The 23,096-nt window shown below is 43.5% G+C and overlaps 1 protein-coding gene and 1 long non-coding RNA gene across 6 annotated transcripts in view; both read right to left on the bottom strand.

Annotated features, from left to right (window-relative positions):
• The window catches only part of LOC124511472 (uncharacterized), a 21,290-nt gene extending 5,834 nt beyond the window's left edge, over positions 1–15,456 (bottom strand). The window contains exons 1-4 of one of the 4 annotated variants that reach the window (XR_006961896.1): positions 15,252–15,456; positions 8,946–8,995; positions 6,154–6,225; positions 5,354–5,460 (exon numbers count right to left, since the gene is read on the bottom strand). This is a non-coding gene — a long non-coding RNA (uncharacterized LOC124511472). Of the gene's footprint in view, positions 1–5,353; positions 5,461–6,153; positions 6,226–8,945; positions 10,406–15,251 lie in introns of those variants that run through there. The other 3 variants (XR_006961897.1, XR_006961895.1, XR_006961898.1) reach the window with 3 other exon arrangements.
• A 161-nt stretch (positions 15,457–15,617) lies between these two features.
• Positions 15,618–23,096, bottom strand: part of SF3B3 (splicing factor 3b subunit 3) — a 47,766-nt gene continuing 40,287 nt past the window's right edge. For both annotated transcript variants that reach the window (XM_047078737.1, XM_047078736.1), the window contains exons 19-26: positions 22,501–22,706; positions 22,243–22,399; positions 20,710–20,835; positions 20,085–20,297; positions 18,630–18,728; positions 17,778–17,921; positions 16,955–17,059; positions 15,618–16,541 (exon numbers count right to left, since the gene is read on the bottom strand). In XM_047078737.1, coding sequence (XP_046934693.1) covers positions 16,401–16,541; positions 16,955–17,059; positions 17,778–17,921; positions 18,630–18,728; positions 20,085–20,297; positions 20,710–20,835; positions 22,243–22,399; positions 22,501–22,706 — 1,191 coding nt within the window. In that variant the 3' untranslated portion in view covers positions 15,618–16,400. The remainder of the gene's footprint in view (positions 16,542–16,954; positions 17,060–17,777; positions 17,922–18,629; positions 18,729–20,084; positions 20,298–20,709; positions 20,836–22,242; positions 22,400–22,500; positions 22,707–23,096) is intronic.

Raw genomic sequence — 23,096 nt, forward strand, 5'->3', positions numbered from 1 at the left:
GTTCTCATAAATTGACTCACAAAACCCCTGTGAGGCATGTACTAGCTTTTTCCCAATCTTAAAAATTGTGGGGGCACCTGGGTGGCTCAGTCAGTTAAGCATCCAACTTTGGCTCCAAGTCATGATCTCGCAGTTTGTGAGTTCAAGCCCCACGTCAGGCTCTGTACTCAAGAGCCGGGAGCCTGCTTTGGATTCTGTGTCCCCATCTCTCTCTGCCCCTCCCCTGCCCACACCCTGTCTCTTCCTGTAAAAATTAACATTAGTTTTTTTAATTGTGGTAAAACACACATAAAATAGAAAATCGTAACCATTTCTAAGTGTACAGTGCCCTGATATTAAGTACATTCACATGGTTACGCATCCATCCCTACCTCCTTCTGCAGAACTCTTTTCATCTTGCAAAAGTGAAACTCTATACCCATGAAATAATAACTCCCCATTCCTCCCTCTAGTTCCTGGCAACCAGCACTCTACTTTCTGTTTCCATAATTTTGACAACAGAAAGTGCCTCATATAAGTGGAATCGTACAGTATTTGTCTTTGTCTGGCTCATTTCACTTAGCATAACATCCTCAAGGTTCATCCATGTTGAAGCATGTGTCAGCATTTCCTTCCACTTAAGGCTGAGAAATATTCTATTGCATGTATACATACACTTAGTTTATCCATTCTTCGGCCGATGGACACCTGAGTTGCTTCTACCTTTTGGCTACTGCAAACAATACTGCTATAAACATGGGTGTACTATCTCTTCAAGACCCAGCTTTCAATTCTTTTGGGTATATACCAGGACTGAGATTGCTGGATCATAGGACAGTTCTTTTTTTAGTTTTTCGAGAAACTCCCAAACTGTTTTCCATAGCATCTGTACCATTTTACAATCCCACTAACAGAGGACAAGCGTTCCAATTTTTCTGCATCCCTGCCCTCACTTGTTATTTTTTGTTTTTGTTTTTTAATGGTAGCCATCCTAAAGCTTATGAGACCTATAAGGAGAGCCTATTTTTATCCTACTTTACAGTTGAGGAATGTGGGATTGGAGAGGTACTGTGACTTGACCACAGTCCCACAGAGAGCACGTGGCAGAGCTGGGATTCAAGTTCAGGGCCATCTGCAACTGTCTGATACTCTCAACAGGCCCCATCCCAGTAAATCCTTACAGTACAACTGGTCAGTGATCACCCTGGGGCCTCCAGTCCTCAGCGCTCTGTTCAGAGCCTGGCTAGGGAGGAGGCAGTGATCTGGAAGACACCCCAGGCCCACACCCCGGCCCCCTGGATCTCCCAGGCCCAGGAGACTCTAAAATTAGCGTCTAACAAAGGCCTTACCCTGCACGGCCCATGGAGCCTTTGGCAGGGAGGTCTCTTCAGGGGGGTTCCCTCTCATGCTGGTCTGGCTGCAGGAGAGAGTGAGGTTCAGGGCCTGCTCGACAGGACCCAGATGGGAGGGCAGGGGGTGGGGGCCAGGAGAGGCACCCAGGCAGCGCTCTTGAGAGTCTCCGGTGCAGTGGGACCAGGACCACCGTGGCTAGAGGGCAGGGTAGAGCCTCCAGGAAGGGCCAGGCAACTAACATTCAGACACAGAGCCTGGTACATCCCCGGCAGTGGTGCCACATCGCACCTACGTGACCATGGACAAGCTAGTATTCCCCTACACCTGTTTCTTCCTCTGTAAAATCAGGAAGACTAAGTCAAAGCTGGCAGGGAGCTGTGGGTACTAAATGATCACTAGATCCATAATTCCAGGCTGACGACTGGGTGCAACTGTGCTAGCACCACTGCCTCCTCCCACACCCTTGCCTGTCCCACCCCCATGCTACACCTATCCCGCCTCTCTCCTACACTGGTCTGCCCTCCACCAATGGGGGACTGGCAGAGCCTTGAGATTAAGGATCCAGGTGACTCCTTTGAGGAGTAACACATTTGAATGCATTAGTTCCGGTCTTCTTCTTAGAAAAACAAATAAATAAGGGGTGCCTGGCTGGCTCAGTAGGAAGAGTATGCAACTCTTGATCTTGGGGCTGTGAGTTTCAGCCCAACTTGGGTGTAGAAATTACTTAAATAAAACTTAAAAAAAAACACCACAAAGTAATAATAATTCCTTCAGGTAAACAAAGACATGGTCACACAGATGTTTGCTACTACATTATTTATAACAATGATAATTTCATAGCACCCTGAAGGGGACTAGTTGAGTTAGCATCCTACCACAAAATGGAAGATCATATGGCCACTATAAATTATAATGGAGCTCTGTATTTATCAGCATTTCCATGGCAATAAATGTTGAGTGGTGGAAAAACACAGGTTATGAGAAAATCATGTATAGATGATCCCATAGGACACAGAGCTGTGTGTGTGTATATAGCTAGGTATGGTTTCCTGATCAGTAGCAATAGCATCACCTAAGAGCTTGTTAGAAATATAGACTGGGGCCCACCTCGGGCTTTGAGGAATCAGAATTTAACAAAATCCCCAGGTGGTTCATGTGCAGGTTACAGCTGGAAAGCAATAAAGGCATTGTCTGGAGAGTTTCCCAGTAAAACATTAGGGAATGGTTATGTCTGGGGGGGTGGGGGTGGGATTGGGATTTTCTTTCCTTCCTGTGCTTTTCTGAACGTTAGCATTTTCCCCAGTAAACATGTGATAAAAACAATAAAGTTATTAAAATGCTTGTAAAGATACAAGATCCAAAACTATAAAACTCATAGAAAAAAATACAGGTAAAAAGCTTTGTGACACTGGACTTGGCAATTATTTCTTTGATATGGCAACAAAAGCAAAAATAGGATAAATGGGACTATATCAAAATTGAAAACTTTTGTGCATCAAAGGATACAGTCAAGAGAGTGAAAAGGCAACCTATGGAATGAAAAAATATATACAAACGTGATAAGGAGTTAATATCCAGAATATATAAAAACTCCTACAACTCAACAAAAAATCAAATAACCTGACTAAAAAAAAATGGACAAAGAATATAAACAAATATTTCTCTGAAGAAGATATACAAATGGAGAACAGGTATGTGAAAAGATACTCAGCATCACTAATCACTAGGGAAATGCACATCAAAACCATGATGAAATACCACCCCATACCCATTAAGATCATTACTATCAAAATGCAGAAAATAACATGTTGGTGAGGATGTGGAAAAATTGAAAGTTCTCCAGGTGCGGCCATTCGCCCTTCCTGGCTGGGATACACAGAAAGGAGTCTCCTAACAGCCTCCTGGGAAGCTCCGGACATAGGTTCCCAGGACATAGGTTCATGCAGCTCAGTTCCCAGGGGACACCACCCCCTAATCATGGGACAGAGCCCTCATGCGTAAGTGTGTAAGACAGCCAGAGACCAGAACTCCCCTGGGATTGTTGCAGGGCTGGAGGCCACAGTTCCCAGACCTCAGTGGAGTCTCCTGGGTTAAAGGGCCATATTGCCCATTTCTTTTTTTTTTTTTTTTTAACATTTATTTATTTTTGAGAGACAGAGCATGAGTAGGGGGATGCAGAGAGAGGGAGACATACAATCTGAAGCAGGCTCCAAGTTCAGCGCTGTAAGCACAGACACGGGGGTCGAACCCACAAACTGTCAGATCAGGACCTAAGCCAAAGTCAGATGCTCAACCAACTGAGCCATGCAGGTGCCCCCCATATTGCCCATTTCAAAATAAAATGCCTCTTCCAAGGTTGGGACAGGGACAGCCACCAGATAGTACTGCCTGGGAGGTGGGGTGGGGTGGAGTGGGTAACTTCAGCTTCCAAAGATATTTTGCACACCTCCAGAAAGAAAGAGCTATAGGAAGCCTAACTGCCCTGAACCCTCAACTGAGGCAGAAGAGGAGACAACCCACTCTGGGATGAGAACCCCAGAACCCAGCACCCCAACTTTCAGGCCAGGCTCCCCCACAATGAGCCTATCCTAAGAATTCTACTGTGTGCATTTATTTATTTGGGGTACCATTAAAGCCTTTGAGATGGGGTGGAATGCTGGGTCCATATCAGGCCTCTAATACCATCCCCTAAAGCTGCCAGAAAGGCATCCCCAACCCTGCTTAAAACCCCACATCATTGAGATAAAGTCCAAATTCCCACTTGACCTTCAAAATTTGGTCCCCGCTGACTCCTCTCACCTCCTATCCCACTCTCCCAGTCCTGCAGCCTCCTGAACTGCCCCCTACCCCACCTCCTGCCCCAAATTCAGCTTTCTCCCATTTCTACCTAATAGACTTTTCTTCCTTCTTAAGCAGGGAGCTGTCCCAGTCCGTCTCCTCTGCTCCTGTGAGACGAGTTGTGTGCCTGTTTCACATGCATGGAACTTGTCTTACGCATCTCACCCCAGTTTCCAGCACCATGGCCACCTAGCCCAATAAACGACTGCTGACCAAGAAAATTAGCACATGAGTCTTCTGCCTGTCTTTTATGGCTAATTCTGGTATCTTCCCAAAAGCTCTGGAGCATGGGTTTGACCTTCCACATTAATGGACCCCTATGTGCCAAACACCTTAGCTATGTTTTCTCATGCAATTCTATGGCAAAGGCATTAACATTTTTATTTTATAGATGAAGACACTGATGCTCAGAAGTCCAATGACTGTCCACAGCCAGGATTGGAACCCAGCCTGACCAGCCTGTGCTTATTCCACTGAGCCTCATAGGTGGCCTCCCAATAACTTACTAGACTAGAGAACAGAGGTGTGCCCCTAGACTTCTGGGCAATTCTCCGCTCTGTCCAGGGATCCTGTAAACCTGCACTTTGACAAAGGTGGCTGGGAGATGGAAGGGTGACATCTAGATCAGGTGGCAGGAGGAGACCAAGAGTCTGGGGATCCTTCAGAAAGAGGTTCATACTCTGACATACAGCCCTCCAGCCTCAGCAAAGATAGGGGCCTAAGTCAATAAAATCCTGTAGCAGGGGAGAAGACTTTCACTCCAGTTACAGTGGGGCTGGGTAAGAGGGAGTCAAGAAGATGCCCTTGAGAGGACTTTCTCAATTCTGCCCAGCTAGTATAATGACCCAGGGAAAGCCCCAGGCTTGAAGAGTCTTCCAAGGGTGCTTAATAAGTGCCAGACACTGTGCCAAGTGCCTTAAAAATCCTGTATCACCAAGAAGTTTTATAATCTCTATTTTGCATGAGAACTAATTGAGGCACAATTATTAAGTGAGAGTTCAGGGTCAGGCAGCTATGCATACACACCCAGGCTTGCCTGCTTTCAAAGGTCAAGTCTTAACCACTATGCAGACTGCCTCCTTCCTGCAAAATCCTCAGAGAAAACAAGTTCCTCACCCACCCCCTCATACCATCATGGTTCTGGAAATTAGGAATTAGTCACATAATTCTTGAGTGAGCTGACCTGCATATGTAACATGAACTGAGCTACAAAAATGTTCTTGCCATTGCCCCCAGTATTCATTCTTGATGGAGAATAAACTCCAAGAAGGGGGGGGGGGGGGAGGGAATCTAAAAAAAAAAAAACAGAAAAAGTTATTTTCACAGGATTACCCATAAAAGTCAAAATACTAATTGCAAAACACCTGGAAGCAACCCAACTTCACAAATGAGGGGCAAAGGCTGCCTATGCTGTGACGGGTTTGTTAATGTAGCGAATACCACATACCTTTAAAATGACATACCTTTAAAATGACAAGTAGTTAGTTGGTTTTTGCAAATTTAAAATAAATGCAAAGAATAAAAGAACTCATTTTCATTTCAGAATACCATCCAAACGAGGAAGGCTCACTCATGCCATTTTTCCCCTTTCTTTTAAATCAATTAATTTTTGATAAGGTAATTCGCACACATAATTCATGCATGGTACATAAAAATCTAAAGACCTAAAGCAATATGCACTGGAGCAGACCCCAGTAACCCACAACCACTTAAAAATGTGGCTCTGTTGATTTACAAAACTCAGAAGCGAACAGAGAGAAGTAACTTGCTTTATGGTTATTTGGATCTTTTTTCCTGCAAGTCTAAAGAAATACAGAGCAGAGAATTCACACCATTTCAGAGAAACAGTTCACAGCTTTTTGGCTGGGACTTTTTCAAGTCTTTCTCAAATCCCTCTTGCTGTGATCTGTGAAAGCAGCAGCTAAGTTGAGGTGAAGTCAGAAAAAGAAAACCACGTGAGAAAAAAAATGAATGCCTTCTTACCTGTTCACCCAGGAGGACGCGGTCTTCTTGGGCTTTGCTGATTTTAAGGGGCTCGAGGGTAGGAGCAAGTGCCTAGGAGCAGGAGGCAGAGGGTGCCAGGTGAGAGGGTGCTGCTTCCCCCAGCCCACAATCCGGCTTCCCGACTGATGGGAAGGGCGGGGAAAGCAGGCCACTGCCGCTCCTCGCTCCTCGCTCGCTCCCGATTGAGAAACTGAAGCCAGCAAGGGCGGGGCAGGGCCACGTGTCCCCAGCCTGCCTTGGGAGTGCGGATAGGAGGGGGCCACAAACCCAGAGGAACAGCCAGGAACTGTTTCCTGACTGACGGCGCCTGGCATATTAATGGCAGGAGTCCCCACATCAAGTTTTGGCTCCCAGGAGGGTTGGGCCTGCCCCAGCTCCTCTCCAGAACACATTTACTCTGTTTAAAAAAAAAACAAAAAACAAAAAAAAAACCTCTTCTTACAAAACTTAGTAAAACTGGGTGATGTGGTAGTGACTGGAGTGCACGTGTAGGCAGAAGCAACAGAGGGAGAAAAGGCCTTTGATAAATATCACCAGTGTTGAGAACTAATCAATTACCCAGTCTACAGATGGGAGATATGAGCCCAGAGAGATGAAGTATCTAACCTAAGATCACACAGCTAGGGCTTCCCGACACAACTGTTCTGGTGTAACTCATGGTAGTACACACAGCACAGGGAGTTCCTGAGGACACAGAAGTGAAGCCCTTTACTCAGCCCCATCTCCAAGAATAAGGGTACTTTCACTTTGCCTGAGTCAGACCGAAAGCGGAGAATGGCTCTGCCCAGCAGAATTCTGTGGGCACCAGTGGGGCAGCTCCATCTCCACCTAGTTTTCACAGCCAGCTCCCTGATTTAGTAGTTAGGGGTGGGGCAACCCCCCCCAAGGGATCCTTTAGCTCCTCCACCAGTGGACATTACAAGCAGGAATCAGGGGACAGGGGAAAGGACTGTGTTCAAAGCATCAAACTATCCAAGACAATAATCTGTAGTTTCTCTGAACGTGAGCACAGAATCTTTATTAAGGGGCCCCTTAACATCTAGGATTCCATAGCATCTCACTTGAGAAGTGCTACCCTAAAAGATGTTAGTATGTCTTATTCCGAATGTCAATGCCTGGTACGAGTAGCTGTTCAAATGATTTCTCAATTGGGTTGACAAAACTGGATTCCTGGTTTGGCCCTGAACTTCCAGCAGGACAAGGCCCATACTGGAATGCACTTGGCTAATTACCCACCTTCATCCCTAACGCTATGGCTACTCTGACCATACCCTCTACAAGGCCTTGGCAAAACTATGCCAAGTTGATTCATACCAGTCAGGTGGCCTGCTGGGAGGGCAGGACAGAGTGGAGATGATGGGGTCTAGCCACAGGACCTCACTCAAGCCTCATAGAAGCCTGAATTAACTCCACTGTGCCCTCTCTGGGATTCCTTGGCTTGGAATGATGTCCCTTCCTTTCAAAGCATTGCACATAAGACCGTAGTTCAAGATGGAGATGGCTCTAGGCTCCCCAGGCTTCAAGACCCAAGTTCAGTGGCCATGCCTCCTCAGATCCCCTGGAAGCTCAGCAAAAGCACTTTGCTATTACCATAACCCCTGAAGGTTGGTTTTATTATACTTTACAGACAGGAAACTGAGACCATGCTCAGAGACTGGTGAACCCAGGTCACAGGACTCTGTTTAGGCCTCTTTCTCTAACCTTTACTCCTGACCTCCTGCTTGGCATTTGGCAGGCAGGATCTTGATTCTGCTTTCCATGGTGAAGTGGCCTTTCTCTAGCTGCAGCATCTGCTCCTTAAAGGTTAGAGGTTCCCCAGCCTGCCTTGTGTTTAACAGCACTAGGCCCTGATAACCCACAGTAAATGTTGATGCTTCTCTTGACCATCGTGTCTTTTTATGGCCTCAAATTATTAAATGTGTGAAAACTCTTCCCAAATGAGCTAATTCAAAGCAACTCCCATTCACTGAGATTTTGTTTGCTATCAGAAGAAGGAACACGTTCTGCTGGGTAGGCCTGCAAACTGAAAAATGTGAGGACCAGGCTTTAGAAGGCAGAGTTATAGGTAGGGAACAGAGATGGATTTGCCTCTGGGATTACGACAAAACCCACTGGGTATTAACAGATTCTGGATTTGGGGGGTGAAGGTGGGGTTGGGTGGTGCTAACAGGAGCCTCGAGCTACTTCAAATTCAGTCTCCCAGCCTTTTGTACCCAAACTGGAATTTATAATCTTGGTCTATTTATTTATTTATTTGGCTTCATGTTGAACAGGAAACAATGTTCCCTCACTACCCACCCAACCTAATGATTTCCACGTCTGATGACCACCAGACTGTGAAATACACAGTTGCCTAGATAACAGCAGAGATTAAGAGGTTCATGAGTTCGAGCCCTGCGTTCAGGCTCTGTGCTGACAGCTCAGAGCCTGGAGCCTGCTTCAGATTCTGTGTCTCCCTCTCTCTGTCCTTCTCCTGCTCACACAGTCTCTCTCTCAAAAATAAACATTAAAAAAAAAAAAATTTTTTTTTAAATCTGGGGGTAAAATCCAGCAACCTATTCTGACGAACTCAGATGATGCTAATACAGGTTTCCTTCTGTTTCTGTACCAGAAATGTTTGGCTGCCCACCCTCCACCTCCTCATTTTTCAGAGTTGGGATCTTCTGACTTTTCCCAGAAGTCACAAGGCTATGCCTATTTTATCTGAGGAGACCAGAGACAGCGACTGAAGCTCTTCAGAAACTTGTCACAAGGCTCTTTGGCAAACTCACCAAAACTGACAGGTTATAAAAACTCTTCAACTTCTGGGTACAGAGCAGACCTGCAAAGAGGTGGCACATAGTAGGTGCTTGGTAAATACTGGTGGAATAAATAAATTTATAGCAGTATCTTACAGTGAGTTGGCTGTGTCTTTTTTTTGGTCATGTCTTCTGATGCTGGTTTTCAAGCTTGTACAGAAACAGCTGGCCATGTGCTTATGGATTGGTGAAGAGGACTCTTCTGACTGCTCTGTAGTACGTACCTGTGGATTTCAGTTCACTCAACCTCACATAAACCCCACACACTGGGCTATCAGATCGCCACATGTAAATCAGCCACTGACCACAGATGTTCACTGACCTCCCTACCACATAACCAAGAGTAAGCCATCTGGCCCTCACCTGTTAATTTTTTTGGATAAGGTTTGACTTCAGCAGCAGAGACGGTTTTTCTGAGCTCTTGATATAGCCCTTGAATGTATTTTAAAGGTACAATAAACAAAATATTCACACACAATATTCCATATGCAAATGAGCAAGTAGATGACTCAGGCAAACACATGTCATTTCTACTTTAAATAGAAACATAATTTATAAATATTTTTAAAAAATTGAAAGCCAAGTTGATCACATCTGAAGAATGCTCCCAACATTTCTGGCTTCCCACTGATGAGAAACTCAAGAGAGGCTGCATCACGGGAGCAACACACATTCTGGTGACCAGCACTCTCCCCGTGAGAGAAGTGAACTCCAACAGCCTTTCCCAGCCACAGCAGTCTGGCTAGCAATACATTCAAAAAAAACCAAGAAAAGCAACATTCCAGCCATAGTCCAATTTGAACCCCCTCCCCCCAAGGAATGCTATTCTTGGCAAGAGATCTTCCAAAGGAAACAACATCTGCAGAACCCCTACCCGTGAGGTCAGGGAAAGATGAGGCAGCTGAAAACTTTTCAGTCTTTCTTAGACTCAAGTTGCAGGGACTTAACAGAGCAGCAAGATGAGAGTGATCCTAGTACCTAAGGGCAAATGCCTCAGGGTCTTGACATTATCCCTTCGGAACTGCATGGCAGACTCTGATGTATTTTGCAAGGCTACACACAGAGGTCCCCATTTACCTGGCTGCTCAGTTAAATCAAAAGAGTTCATTAGCCCCCCCTTAATACCTACATAGATGGGATTTGTAATTCAGCCTCATCCCATCACCAAGTATTTATTAAACACATTTTGTACATTCTGGAGCAACAGCTATGAACTAGACAAAATTCCTGAGCTCAACATATTCAAGCCTAATTCCTTGTGCCTGTGATCCAGAAATTCTGCTTGCAGACAACAAGCAAATTTATGGATAGGCAAAGGAAACTCAATGGTGACAAGTCCTGGATGTAACACCTAACCCACAAGTAACAAAACAAAAAATAAGTGAGACTACATCAAATTAAAAAGCATCTGCACAGAAAGAAAAAATCAACAAAGTAAAAAGACAACCAAAAGGATGGGAAAAATTATTTGCAAACCATGTTATCTACTACATAAGGGGTTAGCATCCAAAATATATAAAGAACTCATACAACTCAACAGCAAACAAATAATCCAATTAAAGCACGGGCAAAAAGATTGATGCACCCCTACTGTTTACTGCAGCATTATTTACAGTAACCAAGATACAGATGCAAGCCAAACATCCATTAACAGACGAATGATAAAGATGTGGTATATGTATACTATGGAATATTACTCAGCCATAAACAAGAATTAAATCTTGCCATTTGCAACAAAGTGGATAGACCTAGAGAGTATAATGCTAAGTGAAATAAGTCAATCAGAGAAAGGCAAATACCATGACTTCATTCACATGTAAGAAACAACAAAACAAAACAAAAAAAAAAAGAGACCAAAAAAACAGACTCTTAAATACAGAGAATAACTGGTGGTTGCCAGAGGGGAGAGGAATAGGAGGGTGGGTGATAAAAAGAGGATCAAGAGTACACTTATCTTGACGAGCACTGAATAATGTATAGAATTTCTGAATCATTATGTTGTACACCTGACACTAATAACACTATATATTAATCATCCTTCAATTTTTAAAAATGGGCAAAGGAACTTAATAGACATTTCCCAATGTAGATATATTATGGATAGACTGCCAACAGACACATGAAGAGATGCTCAACATCACTAGTCATTAGGCAAATGCCTATCAAAACTACAATGAGGTATCACCTCAAGCCTGTTAAAATGGCCATCATCAAAAAGACAAGATAACAAATGCCAGAAAGAATGTAGAGAAAAGGAAACCTTTGTGTACTGTTGGTAGGATTGTAAACTGGTACAGCCACTATGGAAAACAGTATGGAGAATCCTCAGAAAACTGAAAATAGACCTGCCCTATGATCCAGCAATTCCACTTCTGGGAATACATCCAAAGGAAACGAAAACACTAAGTCAAAAAGGTATCTGCACCCATATGTTCACAGTAGTGTTATTTACAATAGTCAAGACATGGAAACAACAATCAATGGATAAATGAATAAGAAGTTGTGGTAGATCAACAAATGGGTGTTGATCCATGCAAAAGAATGAAAATGGACCACTTTCTTACACCATACACAAGAATAAACTCAAAATGCATTAAAGATCTAAATGTGAGACCTGAAACCATAACAATCCCCAAAGAGAGCACAGGCAGTAATGTCTGTCACATTTGCCATACCAACATTTTTCTAGAGATTATCTCCTCAGGCAAGAGAAACAAAAGCAAAAATAAATTATTGGGACTACATCAAAATAAAAAGCTTCTGCACAGCAAAGGAAACAATCTACATAACTAAAAGGGAACCTACTGAACGGGAGAAGATATTTACAAACGACATATTCGGTAAGAGATTAGTATCCAAGGGGCGCCTGGGTGGCTCAGTTGGTAAACCCTCTGCCTTCGGCTCAGGTCACAATCTCACAGCTTGTGAGTTCAAACGCTGCGTCGGGCTCTGTGCTGACAGCTCAGAGCCTGGAGCCTGCTTCCGATTCTATGTCCCTCTCTCTCTCTACCCCTCCCCTGCTCGTGCTCTCTCTCAAAAATAAACATTAAAAAAAAAAAAAAATGCAATCTTGCCATTTGCAACAACACGGATGCAAGAGAGTATAATGCTAAGCAAAATTAAGTCAGTGAGAGAAAGACAAATACCATTATCATCTCACTCATCTGTGGAACTTAACAAATGAGTGAAGGAAAAAAAGAGACAAATTAAGAAAGAGATTCATAACTATAGAGAACTGAGGGTTACCAGAGGGGAGGGGGTGGGAGGATGGGTGAAAGAAGTGAAAGGATTACAAGTTGTACACTTATGGTGATGAGTACTGAGTAATGTATAGACTTGTGGAATCACTGTATCGGACATTTGAAATTAATGTAACACTGGGAAATAAAAAACAAAAAAAATAAAAGAAGTTGTGGTACATACGTACACAATGGAGTATTAGTCATTAAAAAAAAGACACAAGGAAATCTTGCCATTTGTGACATGGATGGACCTTAAGGGCAATATTCTAAGTGAAATAAGACAGAAGAATACTGTATGATCTCACATGTAGAGTCTAAAAAAAAACATCAAACTCCTAAAAAGAGATGAGATCTGAAGTTGAAGTGGAGGAGTGGCAGTGGCACTGGAACAAGGTGGTCGAGAGGTATAAACTTCCAGGTATAAGAGGAAATAAGTATTAGAAATGTAATGTAGGACTAGTTAACACTGCTATGTGATATATTTTTGCTGCTTTTCATTGTATCTCTATGAGATGAGACGATGAATGTAATTGTTTCACAATGTATGTAAGTCAAACCATTATGCTGTACACTTTCAACTTATACAGTAATGATTATACCTCAATAAAACTAGAGGGATTAAAAAAAAATCTTACCAGCTGTTAGAATCCTGGCAGAGAAATCAAGTCCAGAGAAGGCCCCTCAGTTATAGAACTGAAATGTTATCTATATAGCCCTCAAAACTCTATCTCATCCAGCACCCATTTAGCTACAACAGAGAATGTGAGAGTCAACAGACATATCAAAAGCACAGCAGTGTAAGGAGGAAAGAAAACACCACAGCGTGTGTATGGGGTGGGGGAAGTAAGGAGACTACAGTCTATGGTTATTCGGTGACTCCTAAAGGAAAATGGAAGACTTTATTGTCTTCCTGACCTACGCCCCAAATGTTAAGAGCTCATGTTTGGCTCAGTAAGCACCCACAATATGCTGGGCTGGGTGCTGAGTATTTTAGATAAATGCTCTCATTTTATTCTCACGTCAACCCTGTTTATCTCCATGTTATGGGTAAGATGCCAACCTGCCTGACCAATGTCATAGATCTATCTAATCAGAGAGGCAAATACTTGACTGAACTCAGGCCTGTGAGTTCATGTCTAGACTTGCCCAGGAATATACATTGAGTGGCCTAATCACCTAATCATGATCTTCATGATTAAGAACATTTAAGAAAAAAATAATACAAACAAAATTTGTACTCCCAGGAGACACAAAGTCACTTTGCCTTTTTGGTAAGTGCTAGGATTCTTAGGAACCATGATCCTGTCTCAAGGTTGAGTAACACAGTAAGGGACTTCCATGCAGCTTGTATGACCTCTCTCTCTTTACTTTCTACAGCTGGGGTAATCAAGGCTCATAAGTTTTAAATGGTTTGCCCAAAATTCACTCAACTGTTTTCTGCCCAAGCCAGATCAGACATGTCACCTGATTCTAGTTCTCTAGTTATACTATAAATACATTTTGACTGATCATTTCCTTATTAGGCTACCAAGTTTAAATGAGCAGGCCCTGTACATTTCTTACTGTGCTCATTATCAGTACAATGCTCAGAATGTTAGCTCATTATGTGCTGTCATCTACCAGTTAACCTTTTGCAAAACGCACCCACATTTCTGTGACAATCCCACTGAGTTTGTATCATTTTCCCTAGACTCTGGGTTATAGACAAAAGGGAAAGGACAGAATCTCTTAATGTGAAACCTTTGCCTGGCTCACCTGTAGCTCTCTAGTGGGGCAAAAATCAGATGACCATTCATTCCCAGCTGTGGTAAAAGATCTAAAATTAAGGTTCATATTATATACTATAAAATCGAAAGAGCTTCAAATGGCCCAACTGCAAGTTTCCTTCCCAGCTCTGCTCTTATGGGTAAGGTTCCCTAAGCTAAACAACCCTCCTTATCAAAGGACCAGACACAGTTCCTGCTCCTCTCTGGGCAGCAGGTTTCAGTTCACCAGAGTCTATGGATTTACTCAAGCCAATCACATCTTCCCAAAGGAACCAGAAGGCACCCCACCTTCTTGATACTAAAAAGCCCGTCTCCCTCCCAAAGCCCCCAGTTGTTTACCTGGTTGTTGAGTGGAACCCCCATGTGACTTTGCATGGCATGCAGTGTCCTTATGCCATTGGCTGTGATTATATAGCTAATGAACTACCGTCTATGTCATTAGCAACCCAAGACAATTCGCAATTCTACAGAGATCTTTTCCTCTCTTACATATAAACCCTCTATGACTATAGGAAGTACTTCAGAAAAGAAACGGAATAGGTTGCTACCCAAACATCTTTGCCAAGTTTCCCAGACTACTGCATGTCAGTATCATACAATCTGACAGACTAAACAGAATGGCTTTGGGTAGGGGCCACAGGAAGAATGAGCCCTGGAATTAGGTCACAAAAATGTAATTCAAAAGTATTGTCTTCTGTTATGTGAATCAGTGAGATAACTGACAAAGTGTTGTTTAGAGATTCAATTCCTGGCAAAATCTGGATCTCTACTGACCACTCTAAAACTTAGTCATACTTAAGAGAGTTTCCAGGGACAGCATCAGGAACTCTCTGCACTGGATTGTGCGCTGCTCAGGGTCAAAGATTTTATCTAATCACCTTGATTTGATTCTAACCCAGTGCTAGCCACAGAGAATCCATTCATGGAAGTGGCTGAGCACATGCACGTGAATGAGTGTTTTACTCTGTGAAATACTGGGAACAGCAGCGAGCTTGGGTCATTCCAGGTTCAATGAAGCTGGAAGACTACCTGGACGATTAGAGCTGGTTTCCCAGGTGTAGGTTGTAACATTGGACACTAGCACATTTGCAGTTGACTAGCTACCAGCGCTGCCTCTTCATACTCCAAAGGCCTGCCAGAGCTTGCCTAAGATGACTGCTGCAGATAGTACCCACCCCTCCCTTGTCATTATCCATGAGCCTTTAAATAGAGACCACATATACTGACTTTGTTCCCATGGGCAGGTTAGATCTGGGTTCTTCTGTACTTACTGATCCTTCCTAGGATTCATAAGGCAAACGATCATTTCAGGAGCTGTAGAAGTAAAGGGAGCATCTGTTAAGAGACTACCCAGCTAGAATGCATGCTGAATCCTTCACTCTTAAGACCTCAAAGTAGGAAGAAGCTAAAACAGGGGAGAAGAGGGGCACCTGGGTGGCTCAGTCAGTTAAATGTCTGACTCTTGATTTCAGCTCATACTGATCTCACAGTTCATGGGACAGAGCCCCACGTCAGGCTCTGCACTGATAGTGCTGATAGCGCAGAGCCTGCTTAGGATTCTGTCTCCCTCTCTCAGCCCCTCCCTACCGTGCACAGGCATACCTTTTCTCTCTAAAAATAAACAAACACTAAAAAAATAAAATAAAACACCAGAGAAGAAATCAGCCACCCTTCCTCAATATTCAATGGGAAGAGGTGTGGCTGACCCCATGTTTATTATTAAGCCCAAGTTTCATCTGCATAGCAGAAAGAACTACAGGAAGCCAAAAAACCACCACAAAGCCAGGAGTGAGGCCACAGGGAACCAGAAGTACAAGCAGGTAGCTGGAAAGAAGGAGGATACTCCATTCTTCCTGCTCCAACTCAGGTTTAAATCTCCCACCTAAATTCTCACCCCCAGAAAAGACACATGGACTCCAGCCACCTTAAAAACTACATTGTATTTCTGGTTAGATTTCAGAGTGGCAGAACTCAGGAGTTATACTATATTCAACCTGGTCCCCACCTCAGCTTGCCTGCCTTCCCCACATCTCTCCCCCACCTCCCACCCACAAAGATAACATTGTACAAAACTATATTTACAGGAAAACTGGTTAAAAACTAAGGGTGTGTACAAAAGTAGACAAGAGAGCCAGAAATTTCAGTGCAGGGAAAGCTTGGGGGAATCGCCAACATCTTATAACACACCAGAACCTGGGGGCAATGTATTACGTACTAGGCAAAAAGAAGCATAGCAAATTTCAGTGCCAATTTTAGGGGGAACCAGTCACTCCAGGGAAAGAGTGGATACGAAAGACATACTAGCTTTAATATTACAAAGTCTTAATTAACCAGCCACCCTTCTGCCACATGGGTTCAGAGCCAGGTGGTAGGGGAAACAAAACAGAGAGTCTCTGACACAAGCCCCACAGGGAAAGGGCTCAGAAGGCATAACGGGTCCGGATGTCCTCAAGCTTCTTGGACACCTCAGGTGGGGTTCGGTCCAGTTCTTCAGAGACATTCTTCTGTTTGTTGGGCTCCATGGAGTTGAACTGCTCACAGAGGTCTCCGTCTATCACATTCTAAGACATAGAAAAGTAAGGAATAAAAAGGTTAGACGCTCACGGAAAGTGACATATGCTAGAGCACCTGCAAGGAAAGCTTTTATTCTCTCTGATATCTGAACCATTTACAGAGCCAGGAATGCTATTTTAAGTTCATCCTCAGTAGCCTGTGTTCAGATTAGCAAAACTGGGTGAAGGCTTTTCTCTGGCTGTGGTCTGCCCCAGGGGAAGAGGTCCCTGAATATCACTAGTCATTCCTTTCCCCCATTACTGCCTCCATCAATCCACCCCTTTAATTCAGGACTGCTCTGATTTTTAAAAGACAGAGGTCCACAGAAAAGACAAGTTAAATGGGCTAAAGATCCCCCTTTTCAACTCAGATTTCCAACAAGACCCCCAGGTTCTGGTGTGTAGTAAGTTTAAGACCTTACCTTAACAGGGAAGTAATAGGAACGAAAGCTGAGGTGGTCTCGCCCACAGAGAGGGGGATGCTCAGACCGTAGGTGCATTTCCACATGCTGGAAGAAGTCATGGTCCTGGTGGAAGAAACAAAGAATCTGTCACTAAAAGAAAAAAGTGATTTCAACTACTAGTCTATGGTTTCCAAAAGCAAAATGAACAGACAAGCCATTGATTTTTTTTTTTTTTTACCACAGAGATATTAACTACTTGCTAACAAATTGCTTAGTTTGTTAACAAATTGCTTTGTTTGTTAACAAATTGCTTTGTTTGTTAACAAATTGCTCCTTTGACAATCACAGGTTTTCCTGCTACAAGATAGCGAATGCCTGAAAGAAACCCCACCTGTATTTACAGAACACAAGAGAACACCGTATGTAAAGAGTGATTTGTGAAGTCAGATTCCTGATCCCAGCTTCTTTAGCTGGAATGACATAAATCCAATTTAGCCAATCCCAGAGTTGACTCAAGGAGGCAGATTAAATGCACAGTACTCATCATCCATCATTCCTACTCTTGTGGGGTTTGGTTCTGGGGCTTTGGCCTCTGACTAATGCTATATCCACATCAGAACTGAACCTAACCCAGGTACAATATGAAAACAAATGGCTTTTCCCACAGGGGTGGGAGGGGGATATCAGGATTCTTATCTACCTTGGCACATCTGTCACTTTATAAAATTTCCAGAACATGCCTAGCTGCAAGTGGGGACATAAGATTTGTCCTCTTAGGCTGATTCAGCACCAAGAAACAACCTTGCCAAAGCAAAGGCCAGAAGAGTGTGGGAGATTTTACCTCATGGGATGTGAATGGGACAAGGATGCCAATTCCTCCTGACAAGGTGGTATAGACAAGCGATTCTGAGCCTCCGGGGATCAGTGTGGTCTTCTGTAATGACAGCACTGTCTCGCCTACATGGTAATTCATGATCACCTCTGCCTGCAAGTCAAAAACAGACTAGTAACTATGTGTGCCCTCACAACCTGTTCTAGATTACCAAGAGCAAGGAGTGCCTCCAAAGGGCAGATTTCATCTTCTTTTAAATCCAAAATTCACTAACACTTAAAAATACTTCAGAATGTTAACATTTACTTGAGATTAATGTCCCCACCAACATGCTAAAGTTAGATCATTTCTGATAAACAATTAGAGTGAAAAAAATTTTTGTTAAATTATCAAGTTTACATAAAAAAACCCACAGAAAATTATTAAAAAGCAACAATCATTAGACTTGCCTTCTAAAATAGATCTAAGAAGTCCAGACATGCTTTACTACAGAAATACATGCCTAAAGGAGAAAAGTAAAGAACCCAGAACATCTCAGAGAGAAGCTGATTCATAAAGGGAGTGACCCTATTTAACAATTTTTTCCAAGAAACTCATTATGCTCCACTCAACTGCTAAAATGTCTTGGAAAAAAATCTTATTTCTACAGTCATAAAAATGGAATGCTGACTTGGTCATTTTACATCAAACCTAGCATCTGTCCATCACAGGCCATAAAAGGACTTCCATACACAGGAGAGTACTTAGCAGAATCATGTGCGCTGTGGGTAAGTGACTAAAAACTGTTCCCTCAGTGAGGGCCATGGGGAATGTACTATGCAGGCTGGCTCCCATCCTTCCGAGCCCCTTCTGTAATCCTACCTTCTGAGAGGCCCCGTTGAGCAAGCCCCGGTCCCACAGGGCTTTATTTCCTGTGGGATCCTCATCCACTTCATCATTGGTGTTAGGTGGGAGCCTTACCTACAAGGAAGTGACACAAGTCAGAGGACTGGGTCCTACACTTACTCACCTGAATCACCAAGCAATGTTTGCCCCAGATCCTTGAAAGCAAGCCTGGGACACCAACTTTGGCATAGGCCTGAGCTGGTTTCCTGCACCTAGTGTATGAGTGAGAAACTCAAGAGTATCAAGCCCTAAGCAAAAGCAAACCAAAGGCCATAGGACATAAATAAGGAAAGTGACACTGGGCTTAAAAAGAGAAGCCGGAGCCTGGGTAACTCAGTCGGTTAAGCTTCTGACTTCGGCTCAGATCATGATCTCATAGTTCGTGAGTTCAAGCCCTGCACCAGGCTCTCTGCTGTCAGTGCGTTCCTGTTTGGGATCCTCTCTCTCCTTCTCTCTCTGCCCCTCCCCCAAGCGCATGTGCTGGCTCTCTCTCAAAAATAAACAAACATTAAAAAAGAGAGAGAGAGGGGCGCCTGGGTGGCTCAGTCAGTTAAGCGGCCGACTTCGGCTCAGATCATGATCTCGCGGTCCGTGAGTTTGAGCCCCGCATCAGGCTCTGTGCGGACAGCTCAGAGCCTGGAGCCTGTTTCAGATTCTGTGTCTCCCTCTCTCTGACCCTCCCCCATCCATGCTCTGTCTCTCTCTGTCTCAAAAATAAACGTTAAAAAAAAAATTTTTTTTTAAAAAGAGAGGCCAAAATTCTGATAAAAGTAAAAATATACATTACTCATTAGTTCAAATGAAACCTATCACTATTAAATTATGTTCCAGGGGTTCCTGGATGGCTTAGCCAGTTAAGTGTCTGACTCTTGATTTTGGCTCAGGTCATGATCTCACAGATCCAAAATCTGAGTCTCACAATGGGTTCTGTGCTGACAGTGCACAGCCTGCTTGGGATTCTCTCTCTCCCTCTCTGCTCCTCCCCTACTCGTGCTCGCTCGCTCTCTCTCAAAAAAAAAAACCCCTAAACATTAAAAAAAATCATATTCCAATGAAGATGAAGAAGGTGGACTGGTAGGTTGTGGAGGGATGGAGGAGAGGAGGTTCTAAATGACAAGAATGGGGCGGCTGCCTAGCTCAGTCAGTAGAGTGTGTATAACTCTTGATTTGGGGGTTGTGAGGTTGACCCCCACATTGAGTGCAGTACTTTAAAAAAAAACTTTAAAAATAAATAAAATTTAAAAAAATTAAAAAATGATAAGAAAGCTTACATAACAGTTTCATTTTTAGAGGCAGCCTTAGTAGGATTGAATTCTATACTCATTTTTACTTTCCATATTAGAAATCACAGTCCTGGGTCCTTGGTTTTACCAGTGAAAACTATGCCAGCTTTTCCACACATCAATGTAAGCCAAGTAAACATCAACTCACCACACAAATGTTGCCAAACTTATCTGCCCCAGCCACAGTGTCATAGTCCAGAAGGCTAGCCGTAGTGACCCATCGTGGGTAAGTATCATCAGCAAAAATGATGAGCTGGTTCTCATTACGCTTGTATCGAACCCAGATGAAACTTTCCTGGACGTCAGACACAATTACCCTGTGTCCAATAGTCTGGATCCCAGAGATGTAATTGGCAATATGCTGGGAAAAACACGGACAGCAATAGGAGTAACCTTGAGGTTCAGAACACACAAAGTCCAGCTGCTCCTGACTTCAACACATACAGGGCCTAGAGAATAGTAGTCAGCAAAAAATTGCTAAAAGACAGGAAAAAAACTACTGGTTTTAATATAGAGGAAATATATGCTCAGTTCTCAGAGTTAAATACCTTATAGAAGCAAGCAGGACAGAATCTGGTTCTTTATGTGAAGAAATCAAGAAAGCCACCTAACTGCTCTCGTTCTCCAGGCTCAAAGGCCTCATTCTTAGGCTGAAATTGGGGAACTACAAGGTCCTAATAAAGAGATGTGATTTTAAGTTACTGTCCACCATCCTGCCCATGTTTCCTTCTTCCACACTAGCTACATCTGAAGCCCTCTACCAGCATATTTACCTTGTTCTCACACTTTCGGAGTAACTTCTTCTTCCCCAAGTCATAGACTCGCAGAAGCTTCCCCACACCAATCAACACCCTCCCCTGGAATGGGGCAATGGCAGCAGGGACCTCTTCCACTGGAGTCTGTGAGAAGAAAAGCAGGTAATGCAGCTATCAGAACACCAGTCATACGCTAGCCCCACCCTCTCAAACCTAAAATATCTTTACAGGCATCTGTCAGGAAGACAATGAGTGATCATCTTTTGCTCATCAGAGAAATAAATCACACATACAACAGTTTCTATGAAACAGAGTGTTTGGGTAAATAGGTCCCATACACTGCACATCACTCAGCAAATCAATCAGTGCCACAGGTGGAAGGAAGCCCTCAGGCCTGAGGAATGCTGTCTCTGAGCCCATGCTAATTCAAATGGTGCTATTAACTAATAGTGAAGACTCAATACTGGAGAAGTGATTGCTGCTTGTGGACGGATTGGAATGGAGTGCTAGTGACAAGGGAGACACAATGAGTTTAGCACCAAGACAACTCCATGAAGTAACTGTTCTTAGAGGATACTTCCCTGTGGAAGGGCTGAAGGAAAGGAGATACATAAATGTACTGTGTGAAAGAACAGGAATTTTTTCCCTTAACTTAAAAATTGTGGCTAAGTCAGATGAATGTCCGACTTTGGCTCAGGTGATGATCTCACAGTTCCTAATTCAAGCTCCACAACAGGCTCTGTGCTGGCAGGTCAAAGCCTGGAGCCTCTTTCAGATTCTGTGTCTCCCTCTCTCTCTCTGCCCCTTTCCCGCTTGTATGCATGCATTCTCTCTCAAAAATAAACTTTAAAAAAAATAAAATTTGTGATTAAAACACACATAAAATTTACCACTTTAATCATTTTTTTTTAATTTTTTTTTTAACGTTTATTTATTTTTGAGACAGAGACAGAGCATGAACAGGGGAGGGGCAGAGAGAGAGGGAGACACAGAATCTGAAATGGGCACCAGGCTCTGACCTGTCAGCACAGAGCCCGACGTGGGGCTCGAACTCACAGACCGTGAGATCATGACCTGAGCCGAAGTCGGACGCTTAACCGACTGAGCCACCCAGGTGTCCCATTAATCATTTTTAAGCATACAGTTCAGTGACATCAAACATATTCACAGTGTTGTGCAACCAAAACCACCATCTATCCCCAGAACTTCTCTGTATCTGTTAAATATTAACTCTTGAGAGAATATTAATTCTTTAGAACTGCTGGATTTTGGTAACAAATTGCTGCCTGCTTAGTAAAACTAGTAAACAAGGGGCCAATTCAGTCTGCATCTATTTCACCACTGTGGATGGTTAGCACATAGGCTTCCGGTGGGACACCCAGGCAATGGAGCTTCACTGGAGCATGAAAACCCCAGCATTTTCTGTGTGCCACCAACAGATGGAACACCATCAATGAGCTGGTTCCCAAAATGGTCACCAGAAGACCTGACCCACAACTTAAGCAAAAGTGGGAGAGTCTAGTAGGACCTAAGATCCAGGCTGGTTCCTACCTTGTGCAAAAACTCCAATTTTTCCCCATTGTTCACAAGCTTGTAGGTATAGACAAAGCCCCCTGCTACAGACCGGGGATTGAGTATCAGGTCTTTGGCCACGCCCACCAACACATACCAATCATCACCAGTATTGGAGAACCTACAAACAGCCACACTGTATACAGAGAAAGAAGCAGGAATCAAGCATTAGTTATAGGCCAGAAAATTCCCATAAGAGCCTCCAAAACCCTGGAGCTGATGTCCTGAGCTCCTTACCTAAAAGCAGCCTCATTCTGTTCTAGCTGGACAAGGTCTAGTGTGTTCCCTTGAATAGGATTCATGACTCGGATCACAGAGGCCCACTGCCCATTGCCAGCCTTAGGAGCTCCAAAAATGGATTCAGGGAGGTTTTCATTCAGGAACGCTGCTGCCATCTCTGCAGCAAGCTCCCGCTCGTCCTCCCCTGCTGCTTCTACCATTTCCTAAATCAAAAACAAAACAAACGAAAATAAAAACACGGAAGAGTTGGTGTGTTCAGAAGTGGGTGCTGGGTGAGAAGTGGTCAAGTAGCAAAAACACCTCCAAGGAGAGTTCATATTATATACAATAGCAAAGTCTGTAGGCCAAAACCAGATTTCCCAAAACAAAGATTAAAGGGAAAGATGTATATGTAAGGGGAGGAGGGGAAACCACTAAAGGGGAAATCAAGTACTTCTTTTTTTTAATACCAAAAAAACTGAACATCAAATGACAAATAACCGACAAATGGTCTGAGATACATAAAAAGAAAACACAACTCTTCCACCTACCCCATCTAACTTCCCATGCTAAGACTACTATTTGTCTCCTCTCTTCCAGGCCAGATACAGTTT

Source organism: Lynx rufus, unplaced genomic scaffold (genome assembly GCF_022079265.1).
Source record: "Lynx rufus isolate CCGP_SWC_20201006 ecotype Redwood Valley unplaced genomic scaffold, mLynRuf1.p SCAF_16, whole genome shotgun sequence".
Taxonomy (NCBI): domain Eukaryota; kingdom Metazoa; phylum Chordata; class Mammalia; order Carnivora; family Felidae; genus Lynx; species Lynx rufus.